Source organism: Apium graveolens, chromosome 1 (assembly GCF_009905375.1).
Source record: "Apium graveolens cultivar Ventura chromosome 1, ASM990537v1, whole genome shotgun sequence".
NCBI lineage: Eukaryota > Viridiplantae > Streptophyta > Magnoliopsida > Apiales > Apiaceae > Apium > Apium graveolens.
The window spans coordinates 102685858-102712596 of NC_133647.1; the positions used below are offsets into that span (position 1 = coordinate 102685858).

At 34.5% G+C, this 26739-nt stretch overlaps 1 protein-coding gene across 2 annotated transcripts; it reads left to right on the top strand.

Annotated features, from left to right (window-relative positions):
* The first annotated feature begins 16933 nt into the window (after positions 1-16933).
* On the top strand, positions 16934-24216 carry LOC141665428 (WD repeat-containing protein PCN-like). Of its 2 annotated transcripts, none has more exons than XM_074471414.1 (11): positions 16934-17245; positions 17364-17504; positions 18288-18570; positions 18678-18741; positions 18953-19066; positions 19196-19358; positions 20242-20395; positions 20482-21128; positions 21406-21584; positions 21903-22163; positions 23744-24216. In XM_074471414.1, exons 1-11 carry the CDS (start codon positions 17039-17041, stop codon positions 24054-24056), a joined length of 2526 nt encoding a protein of 841 aa, XP_074327515.1. In that variant the 5' UTR covers positions 16934-17038; the 3' UTR covers positions 24057-24216. The 2 variants fall into 2 exon arrangements, with proteins under 2 accessions (XP_074327515.1, XP_074327518.1); XM_074471417.1 differs by having other exon boundaries at positions 20482-20543.
* The last annotated feature ends 2523 nt before the right edge of the window (positions 24217-26739 follow it).

Consider the following 26739-nt stretch of genomic DNA (forward strand, 5'->3'; position numbering starts at 1 on the left):
ATTTTTAAGGATCTTATTGGCAAGACTATGGAAGTCTATGCTGATGACATGTTAGTCAAGAGTCTAGTAAAGACTGATCATATAACCCATTTGAGGGAAACTTTTGAGGTCCTAAGATACCATAAGATGATGTTAAATCCTACGAAGTGTGCTTTCGGAGTAGGGTCAAGGAAGTTTTTGGGATTAATAGTTTCCAAGAGAGGGATCGAGGCCAATCCCGATAAAATAAAGGCAATCCTGGATATGGAACCACCAAAAACTATCAAAGATGTTCAAAAGCTTACTGGAAGGGTTGCTGCGCTGGGACGATTTATCTCCAAGTCTGGGGATAAGTGCTTGACATTCTTCAAGACCTTAAAGAAGGTTAAGGACTTTGCATGGAGTGAGGAAAGCCAGAAGGCATTCGAGGATTTAAAGAAGTATATGGCCCAGGCCCCGTTGTTGGCTAAGCCAGCTTTGAATGAAGTCTTATACTTATACTTGGCCGTTTCGGAGAGTGCTCTGAGCGTTGTATTGATTAAGGAGGAACTGAGAATCCAGAAACCCGTATACTATGTCAGCAAAATTCTGCATGGAGCTTAGTTGAATTATTCAACTATTGAGAAGTTTGCTTTAGCCTTGGTGATGGCTTCGAGAAAGTTATGTCCTTACTTTCAGGCTCATCAGATCGCGGTACTCACAAATCAACCCCTGAGGAATATTATTCATAGTCCAAAGGTCAGTGGGAGACTGATCAAGTGGGCAATAGAGTTGGGCGATTCGACATCAAATATAAGCCAAGAATAGCAATAAAAGCCCAGGAATTGGCTGACTTCGTGGTGGAATGTACTATACCAACCAAGAAGTCGGGGGACAGGAAGATATCATACCTCAAGACAAGGAAGTTGATAAGGGGGACAAAGAACAAGATGATAAGAAGAAAGAATATTGGGTGCTCTATTTTGATGGAGCATCAAAAACAAATTCAAGTGGAGCAGGTTTGGTTTTACAAAGCCCTGATGGGTTCCTGATTGAATACGCCATGGAGTTAGACTTCCCGACCACGAACAATGAGGCAGAATATGAAGCTTTGATAGCTGGTCTTGGCTTGGCAGGGACATTTAGAGTCAAGAATCTAAAAGTCTGTGGAGACTCGAAGCTGGTCGTATCCCAGGTAAGGGGAGAGTTTGAGGCAAGGGATGATACGATGGCTAAGTACATCCGCTTAGTAAGGGCTGTGATGACCCAATTCGATAAATGCCATATTGAACACATTCCAAGGGAGGATAATGCTAAGGTAAATGCATTATCGAAGTTTGCTTCATCTGACATAGAGGAAAGTTCAGGAAGTGTATACTATCGTGTTCTGAAGACACGAAGCATTGATGTTAAGCTTGTAATTCCTATAGGTCTGGGGACGTCATGGATAGATCCCATTAAAACTCATATTCAAACCGGATGGTTGCTAAATGACGCTACCGAAGCACGGAAATTGGTTGTTCGAGCACTGAGGTACTCCTTGATAGATGGGATTTTATATAAAAGATCTTACACGGTTCCTTACTTAAGATGTCTCAGACCCGATGAGGCACGTCTAGCTCTTGAAGAAGTACATGAAGGTATCTGTGGGCAACACTTGGGGGGCAGAGCCCTAGCCCATAAGATAACCCGTTTAGGTTTCTATTGGCCAGAAATGATGGCTGATGCCAAAGAGTAGGTGAAGAAGTGTGACCGCTGTCAAAAGCATGCACCTGTCGTTAGGCAACCCCCAGAGATGCTGACCTCCATCAACTCACATATTCCCTTTGCTATGTGGGCGATGGATATACTTGGGCCTTTCCCAATGGCCACGGCACAAAGGAGGTTCCTGATTGTAGCCATTGATTATTTTACCAAGTGGGTTGAAGCCAAGCCTTTAGCCTAAATCACAACTAAGCAGGTTGCACAATTCTTGTGGGAAAATATCATGTGCCGATATAGAATTCCCCACATCCTAGTCACTGACAATGGAACACAGTTCAACAATGAAGAATTTAAGAAGTATTGTGACGAAAATGAAATTGAATTACGATTCACCTCTGTGGCTCACCCATAAGCCAATGGGCAAGCAGAAGTGGCGAACCGAATAATCTTGGATGGACTAAAGAAAAGAATCGAGAAGTCGAGGAATAACTGGGTCAATGAAATACTTCTAATACTATGGGCCTATAGGACTACCTGTAGAGTCACGAATGAAGCGACTCCCTTCATGTTAGCATATGGGGTAGAAGCGGTTGTTCCTGTTGAAATATCACATTCATCTCCCAGGATTCAAGCTTTCAATGCTGAGGAAAATGAGGAAGGACAAAAGTTACCCTTGAATCTAATCGATGAAGTACGAGATGAGGCGCATGCAAAGATAGTGGAATATCATAAAAAGGCTTCGTTCTACTATAACCTAAGGGTTAAGGAAAGGTTCTTTAAACAAGGCGACTTGGTCCTGAGAAAGGTGGAAGCCTCTGGTGTTGGGCAGAAATGGAAACTTGCCCCAAACTGGGAAGGACCATACAGAGTCAAAAGCATTCAAGGAAGAGGAGCCTACAAACTGGAGACCATGGATGGTTTGGAAGTTCCAAGAACTTGGCACGCGCAGAACCTGAAGGTTTACTATGTGTAACAATGGTTGAACACGATTCTCACTTGTCAAGATGACGAGTAGGTTTAAAAGCACCTTGAAGCTTTGCTTGCTTAGGACTTTATAAATTTGATAGAAGATATGTTTTGGTTTTATCAGGGTTGAACCCATCTCATATAAGGTATTAAGAATACCAAGTTATAATAAAAAGTGTTCAGCGTGATCTAGCCTATTAGATTGATACATTATGAATGATAAAACCAAGTTATAAACTTAAGTTTGAAAACTCGGAAAAACTACGATAATATTTGGACAATGCAAGTGAAAATAATCAAAGTCAATTACAAAGCTGGAAAATGTCTGGAAATAAGAAAAATATATAATACAAAGCAACTAGGCCCTAGAAGGCTCAGACTCTTCGGAGCCACTGCTTGAAGTTTCTTCCAATGTCTCATGAGTTGGTCCCTCCGAAGCTTCTTCAGAGGTCTCTGCAGAGGTCCCTTCAGAACTACCCTCCGAAGCCTTGGAGGCAGAGGATGCTGGCTTTGAAGTCTCTTCCACCCTGGCCCTCTTTGAGATAGGATCGGCCTCTTCCTCGGAAGAAGACCCCTCCTCTCCGGAGCTGGACTCAGGTTCCCTTCTCTTCTGCCCTTGGCTCTGACCTCCTGAAGGTGCTCTAACCGTTGAGATAGGCTCGGCCTCTTCCTCGGAAGAAGATCTCTCCTCTCCAGAGCTAGACTCAAGCTCCCTCCTCTTACCTTGGCTTTGGACCCCTGGTGACGCCCTAACTGGAGATGCTGAGGTGCCACCTTGGATTAAGTTAGCAAGTTTGTAAGCAACGCCTCCAAGTGTTGGGACATTCACGGGGCAAGGAAAGGGAGTTTACTCAAGAATCTCCGGGAACTCCTCCTGAATAGCCTCCATAGCAGCGTCCCAGCCTTCCTTGTAACTAACTGGATGAAGGAGGGCATCATGCTCCACCATTAAGTCCCAAAACTCTTGAGTATCCATCCAGCCGTCAAAGGCCTTGTCTTTCTGGGCCTTGAGAATAACGTTCTCAGCCCGGGCCGTCTCGAGATCAGAAGTTGAGGAGGCGAGTTGGGCTTTAAGAGCCTCTATCTGCTGGTTGGCCTCCTCAAGCTTCTTGTTTGTATCTTCAAGACCGACTTTCCAAGCCTTGGCCTGGTGAAGTACCCCTTGAAAATGGACATTCGCCTACAATAGACAAAGGAAAAATGAGAAACGAAAATTACGACAGAGAACTATGGATATCAAAAGAAAAAGACATACAGTCGCCAAGGCCTGAGCTCCGAAAAGCTCATTAGCTTCCAAGTCCTGTTGAAGGACAAGATCATGATAATCTACAGGGAAGATGGAGTGCATAGACCATTCTTTGGCAAGCGTTGTATTGCCAACAATAGTGTCCTTTCCCCGAATACCCCAGGTAGGCTGGAAGAAGGCCCCCGGCTTTTGTTTTGTGCGCAGGGGTTGGCTAGGTCCTTCCTCGTCTCCTTCTTTTTCCTGAAGAAGGAACTCTGGGAAATGATCCCCAAGATGCGGGTCTTTAAAGACTTTCCCCATTCTTTTCATCCTGGTCATTTCCAGGTCCTTAGGCTTTGTAGCCTCTTCAATTTTCTCAGCAACTATAACGAATAAAGTAAAGGAGATTGATAAAATAGTAAAATAAAAGGTGGGAAAAATGAAAACAACTAGAAAAGTAAGTAAGTATACCTTTTTTAGGAACGGGAGAAAGCCCACGTTCCACAAGAACTGTCTCCCTGATAAGATCCCAAGAGTGGGAAGTCCCATTATCTTGGGTAAGGAGGTTGAAAGCCCTGGTCTCCTCCTCAGTCAAGACTATGTCATTTGGGCTCCCGTCCACAGCCTGCCCAAAAGATGATCGAAAGAGAGTTCCCCAGTCTCCGCCTTCCCAGATGACATAGAGAAACTCCTTCTTCCACCCCAAGTTATTGTCAGGGATGGATTTCCCATTCACTATATGGGGAACGGTGGGTCGTTGGTTCAAAGAGACCCATCCTGGATTCTTGTCAGGGCTATTCTTAAACTGGAATATCTTCCTGACACGGCGACAGTTGGGGGAACATCGTGCTTGGCGCATTGCGAAAAGTAACAAAGAATCAACCTCCAAGAATTTGGAGGGAGTTGGCAATGGTTGATGCCCACATCAGCTAGCAGGATAGGTATAAAAGGATGAAAAGGGAGTCTGATACATGCCCTTAAAGTGTCCCTGTAGACGCATTGGGCGTCTTTCCTCCATTGACAAGCCCTGTCAGCTGGACCCGCAAGAACCAACCTGAGGGGCTCCTTGATCCTGAAAAAGGTCTTCATCCTATCCAGCTTCTTTGGATCCATAAAGACGCTGATGTGATCATGCGCATCCAGGTGCGCATCAGAGGGGTACTCGTCTCCTTGAGTGTTGATCATGTCGACCAAAGATGTGTACCTCGAGCGAATAGGGAACTCATTGGATTTCTTGGCCACGTTCATTTTGGCTAAGCGAGTCATTTTCTTATCAGCCATCTGAAAAAAGGGGGGCAAATTTCAAAACACAAACCATGCAAAAACAAGCAAAGGAAAAGAAAAGGGAAAAGTATTTACTTGGAGTAATTCTGCGAGAAAAAGTTTAACGAAAGCTTTGAGACTCAAGAAATTCCGACCTACCGTTATTGCTCTAAAGATCTTTCAGAGGAAAATAAATTTAGAAAGTGAGAAATGAGAAGTGAGGAGTAGCAAACTCTACTCACTCCTTTATATAGGCGAAAAAAGGGAAGTCGAAAAGGCAGAAAAGCCCATTAAGAAGAAGGCCCAAAGGAAAAGCCCAAACTCTGGAACATTCCAGAATATCCCTGAAGTCATAAATATTTTTATTTTTTACTTTTTAAAATTCTAGAACCTTCCAGAGTATGTTCAATCTTTCTTAAGGCCCAAATCCAAAAAGGATTCGTAAAAATGAGGCCCAAATAAGGCCCAAATCCAAAAAGGATTTGGAAAAATAAGGCCCAAACAAGGCCCAGTCCAAATAGGACTTAGAATGATAAAGGCCCAAATCCAAAAAGGATTCGTAAAAATGAGGCCCAAATAAGGCCCAAATCCAAAAAGGATTTAGGAAAATAAGGCCCAAATAAAAGGCCAAATCCAAGTTGAATTAGGAAAAACCAATAAAGCCATGTATTAGAATCGAGGTCAATATTGAGGTCGTGAATCCTGTTCAAAATCTTTCGAACAGGCGCCCGAAAAATGCGTGTCAAAAGGACTAGAATCCAAGTCGAAACCCTGGTCGTGATTCCTAGTCGAATCCTCACGAACAGGAACCAACAAGGGATACAAAATACGACCACAATCTAAGTCGATGATTCGACTAGGATCCTGGTCGAATTCCAGGTCGTGGATCCTAGTCGAATTCTGTCGACCAGGATTAAGGATCTGGCCTAAAACTCGACCACAATCCAAGTCGATGATTCGACTAGGATCCTGGTCGAATTCCAGGTCGTGGATCCTAGTCGAATTCCATCGACCAGGATGATAGAGTTGGCCCAAAATTCGATTAGGATCCTGGTCGAATTTTCGACGAGGATCCTGGTCGAAAAAGGGCTGAAAATCAGGAAAATTAATAAAATAATTTTCAAAAATTTATTCCTATTAAATAATTTTGAAGAAAAATAAAGAAAAATACCTGTGAGTATCAGAAAATCCCAGAAAATCAGGGAAGCCCATAGGGATGGAACCCAAAGGGAAAATCGTTGTAAAACGTGTAGGTCGCTCCACACTTTACGTAAAAACGATATCCTGTAAGGAAATAAATGAACTTAACCCTTGCGAAATCTTCTTACAGATTCCGAGGAGTTGGGGGGCAAATGATATGGAATAAATAAATCCTGATTATGTAATTAATGTTGCATTAATTACGACATGATTTGGGCCACAAAAGCCCATTAAAGAAGATGTACGACATTCAGACCAAGAAAGTCAATACGTTGATCAGGCCTGATGGACCAGATCAGGCCTGACGGAACAAAAAAGCCCAAAATCCTGAATATCAATTAATTTTGTAATTAATTGAATAAGGAGAAAACAACTGTCAAATATGAGTCCTAATAGGGACATGGATCATTGTTGATCAGCCCTCAAAGGATCTAATTGAATAAGGAGTCAACCTCCTACTTTCTAGGACTCCAAGTCTATCCTAATTCTGAGACTTGTCCACCAAGTCTCCTAACCCTAGTCCAATTCAAGGACTCCCAACATCTATATAAGGGGTCTCACCCCATCAATCAGAACTATGTTTTTTGGCTTGATTCTCTAATTCACAGAGATACGTAGGCATCTCGTAAAGGCAGAGTTAAGTCACGAAACACGAGAGCAGCCATTAAAGGCCTTAAGCTCTCGAACCCTAGTATTAAATACAGCAATTAATATACTTTAGTTTATAATCCATAACAATTTCTTTACTTCATCTTAAACTCTAATACAAGATCTCCTATAAAAAAAGTTCTCAAGGGTAAGGAGAACTAAGATTCGAACTCGGAATTCGAATAAGTACTTGATCTTCATAAAATCATTCCATCAAGAAGATCTATAAAAATAAGTACTTAATCTCCAAAAGTGAGATTTAAATTTGACACAAGTTCACGAGTTAGCCAATTATATTCACGCTCTTTAATTGGATCTTGGCTAACAATTATTCGTGCACATAAATAATTATGAAGCAAAGTTTAGTCCCTTCTAACATCTTTAGTGTTCCGGGGGATTATAACTCGATCTATAAACTCTTCGTAATTTGTCAAATATCAAAATGGATTAAAGTTCACAAGTTAGCCAATTATTTTCACGCTCTTTAATTGGATCTTAGCTAACAAATATCGTGCACATAAATTATTACGAAGCAAAGTTTAATCCCTTCTAACATCTTTAGTGTTCCGGGGGATTATAACTCGATCTATAAACACTTCGTAATCATCCGTTATTTAAAGACGAATCAAATCCACGAGTTATCCAATTATTTTCATGCTCTTTAATTGGATCTTGGCTAACACATATCGTGTATATAAACAATTACGAGACATATCGTATAAGCCCCTTCTAACATCTTTCAGTGTTCCGTGGGGTTATTATTTGATATATATAAACTACTCGTAATTATTCGTCTAAACTTCAAAAGCACGATCTTACGCCAATTACTTACACTTCTATTATTTGGATCTTGGCTAAGAATCATAAAACTTATACAAGTGCTTGAAGTTAAAAGTATACTTTGACCACATAAGTGTCAAAACATAAGTATACTAAAATCCTTAAGCCTACGAGCATAAAGGATAAGTTACAATTCCGAGATTGTAACTAAAGTATTCTTCGATTTATAAATACGTAATTGAAAGAAGAAGAATACTAAAGAAGTCATAAGTTATACGTGCTTTATATAAAAGACTTCTCATATTATTCCACAACTTCGTCAAACCTATAAAGGAGTAATTATAAAAATACTTGGACTACCATTTATTATCTTAAGTCAAGTATTCTTATTTAGTTCAATATTCTTATTTAAATATTATATTATTTGTGGGCTAGTACAGTAACATACTAGTTCAAACCATTTTTTCTATACTTGGTTTGTTTCGTGGATTATCTTGTTAGTTTTGTAGTGAGGTGAAGTGACGTGAGGTGATTCTTGTTCTAAGACCCAAGTCCTAGACGTACTAATGGGGAGTTAGTAGTCTTTGCACCGTGAAGAAGAGGAAAGACCCAAGACTGGATCACTAAGATCCAAGACCGACAAAAGCTAAGGAAGCCAAGTCCACACAAAGGCTCTAAATCAACTTCGAAGAAATAGCGGGGAGTTATTGTCTAAGATAAGTTGTGTAGATATTACATTTATTTTGAGGTGGTCACCCTTGTGTTACGCACCAAGACAAATAGTTGTAAAGGGTGTAAAGGCTTCTCCACCTACTAAAGGAGCAAGTTTATTATAAGGGAAAATCCCGAGTCCGGGAGAGGAGCTCGGGGACTGGAGTAGGGGTGAGCGAATCTATTAGAGGTTGCGCCATCGCGAACCAGGATAAAATTAACGTGTGGTATTTTCTTTCCTTTCACTTTATTTTCCGCACATATAAACTGCATAACCACTCGGTAAAGTTTTAAAAAGGGATAAAATATTTTTAAAACGCCACAATAATTTTTAAATTGGTAATTAAGCTATTCAACCCCCCTTCTAGCTTAAAATAGCCCTCTTACGGGACCTTACATACTCGTTATTCATATAATGGTACTGTTGAGCAATTGATTGCTTACCCTTGCAGCTTGTTTTGTATTTATATATTGTAGATGTCTAGAAGACCAGTCAGACCATGGCAGAATAGGGTGTCAGCCCCCTCCGGTCCCGGCTCCTCTGAGGTAATTTGTATCAGACCCTGAGGTCTGATGAGTTGCTGTAATAAGTTAGAGTGTCAGGTTGTGGAATATATTAGTTGTAGCGTTGTAACCTAAATAATACTTGAACATGTATCTGATCTTGGTTTGGGGTCGTGTTTATATAATAATGTTTAATTAGTAGTTTATAGCGTGGTTTGTTATATTTTAGTGACGTCAGCCCCTGACCCAGGGTTTGAGGTCGTCACAGAATCTGCCATCACTACTATCTGAAAATCACGTTGCTAGATAAGAATCTCGAATCTTAACACGAATAGACCAAACATACTATTTAGTCACACTCAACCTCTCGACGTTCTATTTTTCTATTTCTTAATCCTAATCTTAACCATCTACCCATTCCCGACAATCTAGGTTTGTGGCATTGACTTTTAAACTGTAGCTCTGATATCAAACATGTACGCTCTTCAAACCCGGGTCAGAAGATTGGGATCCACAACACACACATATTATAAAAACCTGTTTATGAAAATAATATATGCAATGACCCTACTTACCCTAATCACAGATCGAGACAGGTTAAAGTATGCCCACAAGCCACAACCTTATTTATATTACAAACGTACAAAATCCCAATTTATTTATCTTACAAAGGAAGGTAAAACAGTCTTACAAACTTTTAACACAAACTAAGACAAACATCTTCTGCTAGCTTATTCCATTTCAACCTGGAAACCTAGGTCGCGCACTTGTTTGAGGATCCTCGCTACCACCAGTTTCATTTTTAACTGGAAAAAAACATAAACAGATTTGCAAGAGTGAGATAACAAGCTCAGCAAGTCATTATGACAACACTGAGATTAAACAATGAACAATTGAAACGATATAGGACATCAAATTCCTTGATAAGCAATGATTATAATTGGATATTCACTTTTATTTTAAAAACCAAGGTTAGGCTACTGATCAGTCACGCACTAATCCCGAGCAAGGCTCACATCTCTGCTCTTTACACTGGATCCAATGCACAGATTGGCCTATCATGACCACGAATCTGGTTCATATTTAAAAATAATCCAATTTCATAATAACAACATGATAAGCAATGTAAATAAATAAACAGAACTATAAACTACATTTATCTCAAAACGTAAGGTGATTCATAACACCATGAAGGTATAACAAGGTAAATATAAAGATTGGCTTCCAGCCAGGGCAAGGATCAGAAAGTAGAAGACCAAAGGTTTAGTGGTTACAAGGATTGATCTTCTGTTATACAAGGTATAAATGTTCGTATGTTAAGCAATTCCATTTCAGGAATCTATATATGATATATATATATATATATTTGTGGAGTAGTATCTTATATGTGTGGTTCGTGTCTGGGAATTCAACAATCAATGGTTTACAAACAATAGAGCTTACAGCTCAAGATCAATAACAAAAATCAGGATTTAGGGTTAAGTACTTCAAAGTACTTGCAATATAAACAAGAACTATTGGAATACTTCACAACATATATAAAGAAAGTTCAGAAATACTTGCAACACGACAAAGAAGAACAGAAACACTTGCAATATATTACAAGAAGGATTCGAGAATACTTGCCTTGTCTCAATCCGCTTTCACTTTATTTGTACTCGTCTACTGATTCTCACTCACTGACCACTTGCTTTCCCTTTCTACGTCTCGCTTCCTCTGTTAAGCATCACATGCATTTATCAATACTTACTCTCATCTCGTTCTATTCGTCACAAACTTTTATCTACCCTTCATTTTACCCAAATCCGACTTACGGATTGAAAGTTACGATAAAAACCGTCAAACAATGCACATATAGGCTTATTATACATCAATCGGATCACGTATAGCACATAGCACATAAGATATTCGATCAAAATAAATTTTTAAAGAATATTCGGGGTTAAAGTAAATTTTTCAAGTATTTAATACGAATTTTTGAACATTTTTCGGAATTAAAACGGACTAATGAATCATTTTATAATTTAATAATAAGGTTCGAAAAACCGAATCTGACTTTAAAATCATTTAATAATAATTATCGAGTCTTGAAAATAATTTAAAATAATATTTTAAAACTCGAAACTATTTTTTAGAATTTTTTAATCAAAAGAAATAATTAAATATAATTAAATAAGCAATTAAATTTAATTAATAACTAATTAAATTAATTAATAAATGAATATTTAAATTAATTGACTAACTACATAATTAATTATCACCTAAAATTAATTAAGTAATTAATTTAGATTTATTTTTTGAATTAAAATTAATTTTCAGAATAATAAATAATGAATTTCGAAATTTAATAATTGAAAAATCATTTCTGAAAATAAAATAATCAGTATAATACAATTTTTATAAATTTTGGAAACAGAATTATAAATTTTATAAATTTTAAAATTGTAGTGACTAACCTGCAAAATCCATGAAACTACAGGGGTCAGACGGTAATTTCTCATTGTCTTCTTTCCCACCTCATCGGCTCTGGCGAAGGCGGCCATTAACGCCTTCTCTGAGCTCGCCGGAAATCACCACACGTGCCCCAAACGGTCCCAACAGGTGCAGATCACTAGTTTGCAGTCTCCACAATCGATTTCAATAATTTATTTCTCTAAATAAACACCGGATTGTCTGGATTTTTAGCCGAGAATTCAAGAACACCGCCGACCTTTCTTTTTCCAGCCATATCGTTCCAGTTATCATCTGTTAATCATATATATATACCAATAGATTCGATTTTCAACAATCTATTCATTGGTGTAATCAACTCAATCTAATAACCCTTAACAAAGAAGCGTCTAAAAATCAATTGAAAACATTCATACTATATATAAACCCTAATTTAACTAATTCGAAAATCAAACACAGATTTGGACATGTTATTGAACTCCAAATTCAGCATATAATATAACAAAATGACCAGGACAAAATTATCTACAAGATACAATCATCAAATCATACAAACAATATCAAAATCAAAATTTCATATACTAATCATAAATTAATTCGAATTAAAATAAATAAATAAGAAATTACCCTTGATTTCTGCACTGAAATTGATGGTGGATTCTGAAAGTACTTTCCCAGAGTTTTGATTCGGTTATTCACACGCTTGGTTTCGATTTCGGTAACGCCTTCGTTTTAGGTTCGATTATCAAGAACGCGACGAATATTCGAGTTTTCTCTGTAAATTATATGTTTTAAATGTTTGTTTATGATTATACGAATAAAATAAAATAAGAAAAAGGCTATTTATACTTATGTAATATTAATACCTGTTGGATGATATTGGATCCGAAAATAGGTTACTTAGCCGCTAAGTAACTATAAGAATGATCTAATTTGATATCAGTTTTGGATAATTATCAAAATCGGGCTTCTTATAGAACACCTTACGAGAAAATAATGTAATAATAACTCGTCTCTCGAGAATACTGGTTTTATTGATCTATCGAAATGACTGTCGTATCGAAAATTTTGCGTCGGGACTCGTACGGGTCAAACCGTAATCCGGATCGAAAAAGTCAAAACATGGAAAATGTTCAGAATAATCATATTTGATTAGGAAGGAGTTTTTCGAAGACTTTCAGGTTGTAAAAACGCAAAAAACGTTTGAAGTTGAACGATTCCCGATTTTATAAAATAGTTTTATAATTACTCAGAAAATAATTAACAACTCTATAAATTCTTTATAAAATCATATACCAATCCAAAAATTACCAGAAAAATACTAAATTATCTATACTTTATTCTGGACATATTAAAATTAAAATACTCAAATTTTATCACATATAAACATCCAAACATCAATTCCAATTACGAGATAATTCACCAAAAATTTACATAATAATCACAGAATAATTATTTATTGATAAAAATAATTACACAATATATCCCGGATATTACACTGATAATAGTTTGGATTAATAATACAAGTTGTGACGTGATTTTCCGCGTTATATATATTTTTTGTGCATCATGAATTTGTTGGTTTGAATCTCGTATATTTGTGTGTATTCCTTCTAGCATCCACATCACAGTAATTTAAAATCTACTTTCAACGTTAAAAAATGCGGAAGATAATAATGCTCGATGACGATGGCAAAGAATTTCAAGATACAAATAGTTAGTAGTCATGTATTATTTTGTGCTAGCTTGAATTTATCCTTTATTATATATATTAACAACTTACAATTATAAATGTATTTTTTAATTCATAATTTATTCCTTTGGATTATAATGAGCATTTACAGTTTTAATAAAATTGGTTTTACTAGAAAAGGCAAAAAAGAAAAGTTAGGTCAAGCAGAAAAGAGAAGTTGGGTCAAGCATTAAGATGATGAATAATACTATACAGATGTAAAAAAGATGCAACTGCAACATAATTTAAATGGCCGTGAGATTCATCTTATGATTGTATTCGTCTTAAAGTAAAAACTCTTCGGTTAATGTATATCTTGTGGATGATATCTTATTAGGATGTGTACTGTGAGTTAATTCAGTTGACTGATAACGACTTATGGTAAGAAGGGTTGTGGATTAAATGACTTTGTAATCTAATAATGATTTTTTTTAAGTAAGATTCATGAGAGAGGGTATCTACATCAGACTTTTTAAGAAATTGTGATGGACGCATATTAAAGAGGCGGATGAACTTCAGTTTCAGAATTTTGAGACACAATAAATCAATATAGGTCGTGAAAATAATATAGGTAGTTAGAGCAACCATAATGGACGTTGTTTGTATAGTTGCTTGCTGACTAGGCACAGTGGTTTGGCATTGCAGCAACAGATTGTTTGCAAAGTTGTTATCAAAAGTTGTTCAACTTGAACAACAGTTGTTTTGAAATTTTTAATGTTATTTTAATCAAAATCTGTCCCATTATTATTCTGCTACTTCTTTTTATAGGAGGAATATATACTGTATTAAATAGGATGCTAATAACTTTATATAAGTTATTTAGCATTGGAGTAAATTTAAGGTAAATATTGTTAGAAATGAATTGGAAGAAAGAGGATATAAAATATTAATTTTTTGAATGATGTGGACGTTGTCAACAATCTTTGATGTTGTTATCATTGTGTGGCTTAGGGCTTTATGTTCTTGAAGGAAAAAAAATGCCAACTTTAATATATCTTTGATTTTAAAAAGAAGACCGAGTCGATTGAAGTTTTATTAGCGGGTGTAATGTAAAGATAGTTAAATAGATAATATTAATATAAAATATATAAATATAAAATATAGTAATATAATTAGTATGATTTATATGAATACATAGATAGACATTATTAATATTAGAGTTAAAATTAAAATAAATGATACCAACATTAGCTTCTACCTGCAATCGTCATCCTCTAAACTTCCTAAAAAAACCGAAGCTAATCTTGCAACCGATCAAAAAAGGTAGTATGTAGCTGAAAACAATTACACCGATATAAACCTAGATTATTTAATGCGGCCGCACAACCAATAGCAGTTGTAAGAGCCTTTCTTAAGCATATTTTATTTCACTCAAGAAAACCAACTATGGAGATCTGCAGATATTGTCATTTTTATTGCATAATATACAATTATTTTGTGCACGTTTAATATATATGATTTAAAACCAATCTATCATTTGAACAAATGATATGATCTGGACGGTGAAAATTAAAATAAAATAATCATTAATATTTTTTAATATATTATATTTAAAACCAATCTATCATTTTTTTATAGATTAATACTGATGCTATGATCTTGATATCGTTGTTCAATATTTTAAAATGTATACCTGATTTGGTTAACACCCATATCCAAAACCTATGATTCTTGCATACAATATTATACAACCTATATCATTAAAATAGAGAATACAAAAACAATTATTACATATAAATGAATAGGAGACACACGTATATAAATAAACAAATTACATCATGGATGTTTATATATATAATATATATATAGCATAAATTCACATACATATAAAAAAAAATTGGCAAGATAAACATTAGTGTAATTGTAATGGATCGCCAATAGATATACATTTTTTGCTATCCATGTCTTTAAACAGAAGCAGTTATGTACACTAAAGAAGCCTCCATATCAATATGTTTTATTAAAAACTGGAGCCTAAAATCAAACTTATGCTGAAAATTTCATCAAATATGTAAAGCTCACAAACAAAAATGATATAATTTTCAGATGTTTAAGAATTTTTACCTGATTTGGTTGAACCCACAATGAATTTTTGCTTCCAAATAATTGTCCTCACCGTAATCGCACCTATACAATTGACAAATATATGAAAAATATAATCAAATACAGATAATAAAAAAAATGATATATTTATCAATTATGTATAATCGAATCAAGTATCATAAGATTACAAAGAAATTTCACACATATATATACATATAATGACATATACATGCTCTAAAGTATAAATTCACACATATAATAACAAAGAAAAAAAGATGAGGATGAAATTACAGATTCAATTTTATTATAGACGCGATTAATCAAAAATATAAAAAATGTAAATGAGTTAAGGATTTGAAGGTTGAAGAAGAGATTGATTATGATTTTTGAATTTGATTCAATCCGATGATGATGATGTATACAATATGAATAAGATAATGGTTATCAAGGAAAGTAATAATGATTTTTGAATTTGAATTACTGAAAGTATGAATTGTGGATCTATAATTGATTTGGTATAATAACAATTTTTTTTTAATAATATGTTTGGTTTTTTTAATATTGAAAAATGATTTTTTAATAATTATAAATACCATTTAAGATATGAATAGTCCATGAATCTTTGTATATTTGTATAAGAATTAGTTGATTTATGAATATGGGTCGACCCACTGGTCAAATTTCAAAAAATGGATCAAAATATTTACAAAAATGTCATTTTTAGTACTAATTTGAGGAACTCTTCACTAGTACTCATTAAGATATAATAAATAATAAAAATATAGATAGACATTATTAATATTAGAGTTATAATTATAATAAATGATACAAGACATTTTGTATCAATTTAAGTATATCATCTAATTGGGGGCATCAGATATCTTTTCTGATTTTATTAACATTATTATATATTGATGATTTTTTTTTCTATTTTTTTGAATAAAATAAAAAATTTAAATTATGTTTTTAAATAAATACGTATTTTTTATTTCTTTTTTTTTTGCCAAATTTAAAACAGATTTCATTAATGACTTGAAAGAGATTCAATCGGGACAAACCCCCAACTAATCATACAACCAGGTTGAAAAACAAATAGAGCTAAATAATTAGCCATTTTGTTTCCGGATTGCTTAACAAACTGAATAAAAATATTCTGGAAATTAAAAATGAAGGTAATGGTTTCCCGGACAATCCAGCACGCATCTCCCCCGAAAACAGTAGCTTCACAATTGACCCTCACATTAATTCGATTGATATTACAATGTTCAGAGGACTCAGTTGCAACAACGGAGTTTAGAGGCCTCATATTATGAACAAATATTTTTTGTGAGAGGTGAGCACATGTGATTTTCACCACCGTTCCAAACGCACCCCAGCTATCTACCTGCCGGACACCAACTATAAACCTGCCGAAAGTGTTGTTGATGCGAGATATCCAGATATCCAGATCTCCCAATACACCATCCAATTCATTTTCAACACAACCACCACATCGCACAAAGCGAGACACATCGCATAAAGCGAGATAATCAAACACACAAATAATAACTTAAACAGAATAATACGAAAAAACCCAAAATTCAAAAATTTCGGAATAACATCAAATTGTAATATGTTGTTAGACCAAAGATTTTGAATCCAAAAACTGAATTTTATTATAAAATCCAAAATCGTACTAAGATCTTTATTTCTTTTTTAAAAGCGAGGAAGTACAGTATTTGACTGGGGGCATAAAACCGGTTGTACCCATTATTTAGGGTTTTCATTCATTTTGTGTCATATAAAAGAAAACACACACAACACGCAGGCGCAGCCCCCTCCCTCATCGTCTAAATTAACCAATTAATTTATCGATGAAGAGTAAGGCGAGAGTGCTATATATGAGTAGTGATTACGAGGCACCGATGCAATATAAGTGCAGTAGTATTGATTACAAGCCATCTCCGATTGTTGCCCTAGCTACTAGTCCTGATGATTTTAGAGTGGCCGCCGCTCGTGAAGACGGCTCGCTTGAGATTTGGCTCGTCTCTCCTGGAGCCGTGGGCTGGCACTGCCAGCTGGTACCGTACTCTTTTATTACACTTTTTTTTTTAATTTTGTTTTTGAGCTTAATTTTATGTGTTTTTGAGCTTCATTATTTGTGTTTTTGAGCTTAATTAATTACATGTGTTTTTGTAGACGATTTACGGAAGTCCTGATTCGAGAGTCTCATCGCTTGTTTGGTGTCATTCGAATGGATTCCACTCTCTTGGACGCTTGTTTTCTTCTAGTATTGACGGTTCAGTTTCCGAGTGGGACCTTTTTGAGTTGAGGCAGAAGGTATTATATTTGCTTGCTGTATATACTGGATGGATGCACATTATTTATTTATGTATTTATATTGTTCGAAAACAACTCTAGCTACTTAACATGTGTTTATTTCAGTGTTCCAGAAATTGGGGCTCGAATTAGTAACTAGAGTTACTTTTCTGTGATTAAATCGAAGCACTTTCATTTAAACTTATAGTAATATAAAGAGAAATTACCAAAACTACTACTTTTTCCAAGTTTTTTTTTGCAATTTTACTATCTTTTTACAAAAAATTGCAAAATTACGGTTTGCAACCAAAAGCAACCAAATATGCAACTTAACTGAAAAAGTACTGAATTTTTTTTGGTTGCAATTGAGGTTGCATTTGAGGTTGCAAAACCGTATATTTGCAAAAAAATTGTAAAATCGTATTTTTTAAATTAAAATTAAAAAAAAATTGTATTTTTGCAAAAAAACAAAAAAAAACACATTTTTGAAAAATCCTCTAATATATAATTATATTTAAACATCATTAAGTTGTCGTAAGATTTACAAAAAAATTATCTTTAGTCTAATATTGGTATTAAGTGATAAGATTTACAATAAAATCACCTATCATTTGTCCATACTTGATTTATTATTTTACTTATTATTATTATTTTAAGTGGAGATTACCAGGTTAATTGGCCGATTTTAGAATCATGGTTTTATTAAATAACCTTTTTTGTGGAAGTGTGGATAAATGGAATTGCACGTTATTTTATTTTAACACTGAATTTTAATCAATTAGTTATGATTTTTTTTATGCACAGAATGTGCTATCTATTGGCGTGTCAATCTGGCAAATGGCGTCTGCCCCATACAAAAACCCACATAGTAATGAGAAGAAGCATCCTCAGTATATTAAAATGATTTCTGGTTCTAGTGGTGATGATGATTGTAGTGAGAGTGAAAATGACATTGATTCTGTTGTGACAACGGATGGATATATTGTTGAAGATGCAAATGTAGCAATGGCGTGTGATGATGGCTGTGTCCGAATTTGCACTGTTTCTGATGAGTTTATTTACCGCAAGTCATTGCCAAGAGTCAGTGGTAAGATAACTTGTCACCACAACTGTAAAGCCCTTCACTCCAAAACTTATGTCGCCATTTTTTTCCTTCTCATGTTAAGAGCTCTTATTTATGTATCTGGTTTGCAGGGCGCACCTTGAGTGTGACTTGGAGTCAGGATGCAGATAAGATTTTCTCAGGAAGCAGTGATGGGTATGCAATTATTCGACAAAAGGGCATATGGACCTGCCCTGTTACTATATGTTTCTGTAGAGTTTATTATATACTGAAACCTGTCATTTTTTGAGCAACATTTAATTTTAAATTTTACACTAGACTAGTGTTGCAAAATTCTAGTTCTAGTTATTTTGGATGACACCAAGTTGTATGTCTCGAGTCGTTGACAATAATATGGAAGTTTCAGGTTAATAAGATGCTGGGATCCTAAAACAGTTCGTGAGGTTTTCAGGATAACTGTCGGACTTGGAGAATTAGGCAGTGGACCTGAACTCTGCATATGGTCATTGCTTTCCCTCAGGTAAACTTGCACATTCTCTTTTTAGCTAATTGTTGCATAGGAGTATCTATGATCTCTCTTTGTGGCATTGGTTTATGATGTGATTTGTTGCTTGGTTTCCTGATACCAATAATTATTGTCTGGTTTCAGGAGTGGTACCCTTGTCAGTGCTGATAGTAATGGTAGAGTTCAGTTCTGGGACAGTCAAATGGGAACTCTTTTGCAGGCTCATTCGCGTCACAAGGGTGATGTGAATGCACTGTCTGCAGGTCCAAGTCATAATATGGTCTTTTCTGCTGGCTCGGATGGTCAGGTGTGGACTTTCGGTTTCTGCACACAGATTTTATGCAGTAAAATTTATGTATCATTATGTACTTCAACAGATTGACATTTTGCCACCCTTTGCTCTAATATTATAGATCAAGTGATTAACACTTTTACTGTAGCTTAATCTCTTACTTTATCCTATTTAGAATTTCAACGCACCCAGCTGATATTTAGTATGAAGTCTATCTGTAAAGCATGTGAGTCTTTTTCTTTTTATTGGACTTGCGATGTTTGTTCAAGACCCGAAATGGAGTCTTTGAATGTGCATTTTATCTCAAGCACACAGTAATAATAGTGGACATCTTTCAGAGGGTGACCGGACACGCGGGTGATAAATTGTAGAGGATAATTTTAAGGGGATTGCATATGTTTTCTAGTGGACATCTTTTATACTCCTAAAAATCCTTTTTCTTTAAAAAATCCAGCCCTCTAAGGTGGATTAAGATTTACTAATACTGAGTCATTAAATTTCATAATTATACTGAGCTGAAGAAATAAGACTCGATGGCTATATTTATTACTAATTAAATGAGATAGCAATGTGAAATTTTTTTACCTTTTCTCGGTTGCGCTTCATACGTTGGCCATGGAGTAACTCAATACGAATCAAAGGCACTATGTCGCTGCTAAACAATGATTTACTTCTTATAATTATTAACATGCTTTACATTTATTACAAAGGTTGTTTTCGATAGGCAATCTCAAAATGGTCTACACATAGATAATGTAGCTTATATGTGGTGTTAACCATAGTTGTCTTTTTTAATATGCTGAAGAGATATAACAAGTTGTGAATACAAAATTCTCTTTGCTGTCTTTCAGGGATGGCAATTATATATCAAGTTGGTTTTGTCTTTGTGTCTTTGTAGGTGATACTCTATAAGCTCTCAAGAGACGTATCTCGATCATCTGATGAAAAGTCTTCTGTCAGAGTAATTGAGAAGTGGGTCTATGTTGGTTATTCGAGAGCACATACACATGATGTGAGGGCCTTGACTGTTGCAGTTCCCATAAGTAGAGAAGGTGACATTTTTTTATTAACTGTTCTGGGTTTTGGACCTTTGGTTATCCATTTGAATACTTTTTAAATGTGTCAGTGACTAATGCAGATACGTTCCCTGATGAAAAGGTAAAGAAGGAAAAGAGTGATAGTGTTCCGAAGAATGAGAAGGTATATAGGAAAAGGAAAGAACGCGTAAAGAAGAAGCCCCATGATTTTAGTTTCCGCAAGTGGGGTCATATAGGTGTTCCCATGCTTATTTCAGCTGGTGATGACACAAAGCTTTTTGCGTATGCTGCAAATGAGTTTACCCAATTCTTTCCTCATGACATATGTCTAGTACCACAGAAACCACCAATGCAACTGGTACTGAATACAGTTTTCAATCAAACTCCTTTGCTTATGATTCAGGCCTCCAAGTGGCTAGATGTTTTTTGCGTCCGATCAAAAACTAGTTCTCATCCTGATATTAGTTCTGACCCTTGTGCCGGCATTGCCACCACAGACTTGGTAGTCAGGGTCAAGAGTAAGGCTTCTCAGAAGATCATTTGTAGCTCCATGTCTAACTCAGGAGTGTTCTTTTCATACTCCGATCAAAAGAAACCTAGTCTTTTAAAACTAAATAAAATCGAAGCTCAAAAAAGTGCATGGACTATTGAAAAAAGGAAACTTCCGAATCTGCCATTTGCACATTCCATGTGTTTCACTTATGATTCTTCTTTGCTGATGATAGCAGGGAATGACAGAAAGATATATGTAAGAATTCTATTTGAATGTCAATTTGTATCTCACTATCACTCTCTTTTTATAATGTTTTTTGGGTTATTGTTATCCTTTTCTTATATCAAGTATCAATTGACCTACAGTATTACTCTCTCATACAGAAATCCAGTGATTTCTATGTCTTGGGTTGTACGATTTTGGCTTGATTGTCTTTGCATTTATATACCCGTATATATGAATTGAAAACCCCTAGATTTCTAATGTACCTTTATGAATATACACATATACCGTGTATTTATTTGTGATGCAGGTTGTAGATGTGGAAAGCCTAAATCTGATTTGCACATATACCCCTCGTTGCAAGGACATCGATGATGAAATTCTCAGTGAGCCTCCTTTAACAAAGATGTTCACTAGTCCTGATGGACAGTGGTTGGCAGCTGTTAACTGTTTTGGAGATATATACATTTTTAATCTGGAGATAGGAAGGTACTGATATTACTGTAGAAATTGTTAAATAAAAGAGTGCAATAAGTTGCTTTATGAGTATGCCAGACAAATATTTGCTTTACCTGTGAAGAAATACCCAGGCCAATCAAAATAGCATTCTTGATGCATCTGTTTAGAAATTGTCAGGCTTTCATTACATTAGAATCTGAACTTGTTTAGAAGCATGAATTTATTTATAGATACATTTATAAAATTGTTTTGAGCCTAGAATTGTAAGTATTTGAAATATTATCTCCGGTGAAAGTTATCACATCTATGAGGCAGTATCTTATGCTTATCATCTATATTTTGGAACAGACAACATTGGTTCATATCCAGATTAGATGGCGCTCCTGTTACTGCTGGTGGTTTTACTCCTCGAAACAGTAACATCCTTGTAATCTCCAGCTCTTCAAATCAGGTTTATTCAATTGATGTGGATGCTAAACAGTTGGGTGAATGGTCTACTCGGCACAAATTTACTATTCCCAGAAGTTGCCCAAAATTTTGTGGAGAGGTTATAGGACTTACATTTCCACCATCCCTAAATGCTTCTTCTGTAATTGTCTATAGTCCCAGGTTTGTCATTTTACTCCCTGCTGTTATTGATGTTGTTGACCCATGTGTCTTTATTATGTGTGTGGAGATAAGAGTGAGATGGAATTTGAGTGGTTATATGTTTTTCACTTTTTATTTTGCGCCGTTATCTTAATTTGTAATATGATTTGCATATTTGAGTGGTGTAGAAAAATTTGTTTGGAAGCGGTCAAATCAAGGTAAAATGGTAGATTCTGTTTTGTGATTATCTTTATTGTGACATTGACTAGAGTTGGAGAAACTATGCTGCTATAAATTGACCAGGAGCGCTAATCAAAATGTGTGAATATAAAAAGACAAAAACCAAATCCTCATCTCTCTCTCTCACACACACACATATAGTAAGGTTCTAGAGAAAACCCTCTTAAAAAGGGAACAAGAGAACCTTAGATTAAAAATGAGATTCGAAATATTTTTTTTTATCTTATTTAACATTATAATTTTTGAAAATATTTATTAACATTATAATATTTATTACATGATTTTTAAAATCAAGATTTGAGTCAATATTTATGAGATTCAAAAACAAATTCTTAAAATTCATAAGATTCAGAAGTAGATTCTAAACTTTTTTTCATGATTTTTTTTAAAATTTTCAAACAAATTGTTGTTTGTAATTAACTTTATTAAATCACTATGAAAATTAAAAATCATTTACACATTTTTTCAATTTTAAAATTTATTTTTATAAAAGGGTTCTCTCGTTCCCTTTTTAAGAGGGTTCTCTCTCTCTCTCTCTCTATATATATATATATTGGACTTTAGTTTCTCGTGGGAACTTGTGGGATGTAATCAAGAAAAAATCATGTTCTTATGCCTTTATTCTGGTCCCGTATGTGGATAATTTGAGTTTAATGGAACCTTTATCTCAGTTTCTCTACTAGTAGTATTTGTTAGGAGTAACCAAGACCTGCCAAAGGTGAATATGTCTTGGCTGTCTAGAGGTGTTTTTGGTATACGTTGATGTGGTTAGACTTGAATTATGATAAAATTTTGGTCTAAATGAATTAGGAGAGGAGACAATACTTGCATGACTGTCGTGAAAAGTGAAGCTAATTGGAGCTGTATAGTTAATTTTTACTTGTTTCAGAAAGCAGCTTATAAACTGGGTTATTTTCAATTAGTTTGGTGTCAAAACATCTTGTAAGATCATGTGACAACATGCTTATTAATTTTTTTTTTGCTAATTGACAACATGCTTATCTTGTAAATACGATGCATAGTAAATATATTTAAAAGTCTTTGATGCTGTACATTGTAATCTTAGAGTTGGTTTTGAGCATTTTGTTTATAGTCATATTACATGATTGGTTCAAAATGTTACTTTTATATATTTAATGCATATTTTCATTGTAGTGGAAATATTGGCCCTACCACTGTTAATTATTAGGAAAAATTATGATCGGTATGCCACACTTCTACAATAGTGATCAAGAAGATTTTATTGTATCATAACATTTCTACCAAATGGATAATATCATTGTAATAGATTTCGATGTTTGTAATGTCGATGAATACTATCATTGAAATAGATTTTGATGTTTGTAATGTCTGTGTTGCAGGGCGATGTGTGAGATAAACTTTGAAACACCGGTTATCGTAAAAGATCTCGATGCTCGTGGGAGGAAATTACCAAGTTCACGTTCAAAAAAAGAACTGAAAAGAAAGTTAAAGGGCTGCGACTTTGAAAAGAAAGTTGAAAAGAAAACCAAAACCAATGGTAAGGAGGATTTTGAAATTACCCCTTTTGACGAACCTGTATTGTTTGTTGGACATCTTTCCAAAGGCTCTCTCTTTGTCATGGAAAAACCATGGAGTCAAGTGATTACAAAATTTGATGCCCCGCCTGTGCACAGACATATCTATGGTACATAACCATCATGTTCAGATGTTGAAGTTAATATGCTATTCTGAGGGGATAGTCGAAGGATGATTTTGTTTATTTGTGAAAGTATAATTCTTATAAATTATTCTGTATTTACTTTCGACCCCATGTTTGCATCCATTTGCATTTGAATACTTCTTATTTTTTTTCCTAAGTTTGTATATAGTTTTGGAATTTAGGGAGTACAAGTGAGGAATTCACCCTCGCACCAAACCCACACGGCTGGAAGTAATGTAGGAACAATCGGACCATTGCAGGGGATGAAGAAACCTATCTAAACAATGAAAAAAATCAACCTGGATGGCACCTCTACAAAACCTCTCCAATTAAGTGATCTGAGCAAATCAGCAATTAATCAAAGGTCAAATTGGAGTTAATATAGAGTTGATATAGGCTAATAATTCGATATAGGTTACAGAAAATGGATTTTTTCGTCATTCAACTTATCGTGTGTTTATAAATTTACTATTCCCTCCATATTTTAGTAGTCACATTTCCTTTTATAAAAATCAAATTGACCAATTTTTGATCAACGATTAAATATTATTCTTAAATTATTTTGAAAAACTAAAAATTATATATTAAAGTAGATTAAATCTACTTTCCAGTTATGTAATTTTTTTATTTTGTTCAATCCTAAATTATTAATTAATTTCGGTCAAACTTAAGTCAATTTGACCGGCACAAATACAAATGAGACAACTAAAATGGGATGGAGGGAGTACTCAATTATAATTTTTTTTGTTTTACTCGCCAATGTTACGTTCGGATTCTTTTTTAGTTAATAATGTTAGGTTCAGATTTGATTATTAACATTTTGTCAATTTTTTGTAATATTATTAAAACATAGTGATAATTAGTATAACAAGTGTTATACGTATCTTATAAAAAACTTATATATGTCTGAGTTTGTTAGATGGATATGGAGGAGTCGTATAATGTCTGAATTATATATATGTCTTATAAAAATGACGTATATTTATTTAAATGTCTGGTAAGAATAGAAGTATATACATGGTAAATAACTACATAAAATCAAATCATATACGTTTGTTATTTTTTAGGTGGGGTACTAAATTCAAAATTAAAATTATTAGAAAGAGGCATCCCAATTTATAAACAATACTAATATAATCCTAATAGGAGCAACAAGTCAACAACTGTTTTAGCCTTTTAAGATTAAGAAGATTATTTAATTACTACGTATACAAGGCATAGATACTGCTAAAATTTATAGGAGATTTTTTTTATTGAAGTAAGAGATTTGGGAAATAAGAAAATAAAAAAATCAATACAATCAAATTAGGAAACTGATCATAAAGTACTCCACAAATTAAAAAGTTATATGTCAACATTTTACCCAACTTCCACATTGGACACTTCCAAAGCCCAATAAAGTCACTAATCACAACTCTTTCATGCAACTCTTACCCATCAAGAATCAAAACTTTAAACTCATCCATTCTAATAGAATTGTGAAACAAATATATATATAAACACAAAAATAGAATAATTTTTATAATAATGTGAATTTGGTATTAAATCAAATAACTTTCACAAGATATTTTTCTTGTAAACATAATTTTATAACTTATTTTAAAATTATGTTTACAAGAAAATATCTTGTGAAAATTGTTTGATTTAATACCAAATTTATATTATTACAACATTATTCTATTTTAGTAAGAGATTCCTAAAAGAAGCTAGATAATAGTGTGTTTTTAAACTTAAGACACAATTTTAAGGGATGTTTTATTCGTATTATATATATACACACAAATATTTTAATATTTTTAAATTCAAATGAAGGATTGGTGAACGCTAAAATATTAAAAAATAATTATTTATTAGAGTTTGGTTCCTAGGGTATAGGGTTCGGAAACCTAGACCCTAGATTAAATTAGGGTTTAGGCTCTGGATTTTGGGTACATTTTATTAATTTATTTTTTAATATTTCTAAAATTCAAAGGGGATTGTTGCCCATATTTCTGACTGGATGCAACAATCCTCTGCTCAAGTTCACAGGACACCGGTTGCTATTTTGGACAGACGAGTTGTTAAGTTTCAAAATCGAGTGCAAGTGCAGTATCTCATTCGTTGGGCAGGGTCGTCAGAATATGAAGTTACTTGGGAGATAGCTGAGACATTTGAGGAACAGTTTCCACAGTTTGTTGCTAGCAGTTCAGCTGGAAGAGTATTGGAACTTAGGGCAAGTTCTTTCTCAAGGGGGCAGGAATGTTATGGAATATTAGAATTAATTTTAGAATTTCTATTTTAGATATTAATTAGCTAAGTGTTTTGGCAGGAAAAGTTGTTAGAGTTGTAATCATATAAACATGTGTAATCTTATTGTGAAACATCAAGAAATTAAAGATTCAGATCTAAATATCTCAATTCTCATATCTCTCTCTCATCTCATATCTCTCTGGATTTCTTAATTGCACTACTATCTTTAACAATCTATAGGAGGATCACACATCCTATAACATAATTTTATATTCTTCAATTTTTTGAAAATTATTAAGTTATATTTTCTGAATGGGAATGAAAAAATCAGTTAAGACTTGTTAGTTCTTAGTACAAACTGAAACTTTGTTGGATTTTAAGCCGGTTATTAAAGAAAGATGTAGCAAGTTGTTTAAGATGGCAATGTCAAATATGTATGCAATGCAT

Bases quoted from the DNA above. Each gene is read 5' to 3' on its own strand.
- LOC141665428 (XM_074471414.1), top strand. From the start codon at position 17,039: ATGAAGAGTAAGGCGAGAGTGCTATATATGAGTAGTGATTACGAGGCA. The intron at 19,067-19,195 runs GTAAACTTGCAC...GTCTGGTTTCAG, and splicing joins TGGTCATTGCTTTCCCTCAG to GAGTGGTACCCTTGTCAGTG. The intron at 21,129-21,405 runs GTAAGAATTCTA...TTTGTGATGCAG, and splicing joins GGAATGACAGAAAGATATAT to GTTGTAGATGTGGAAAGCCT.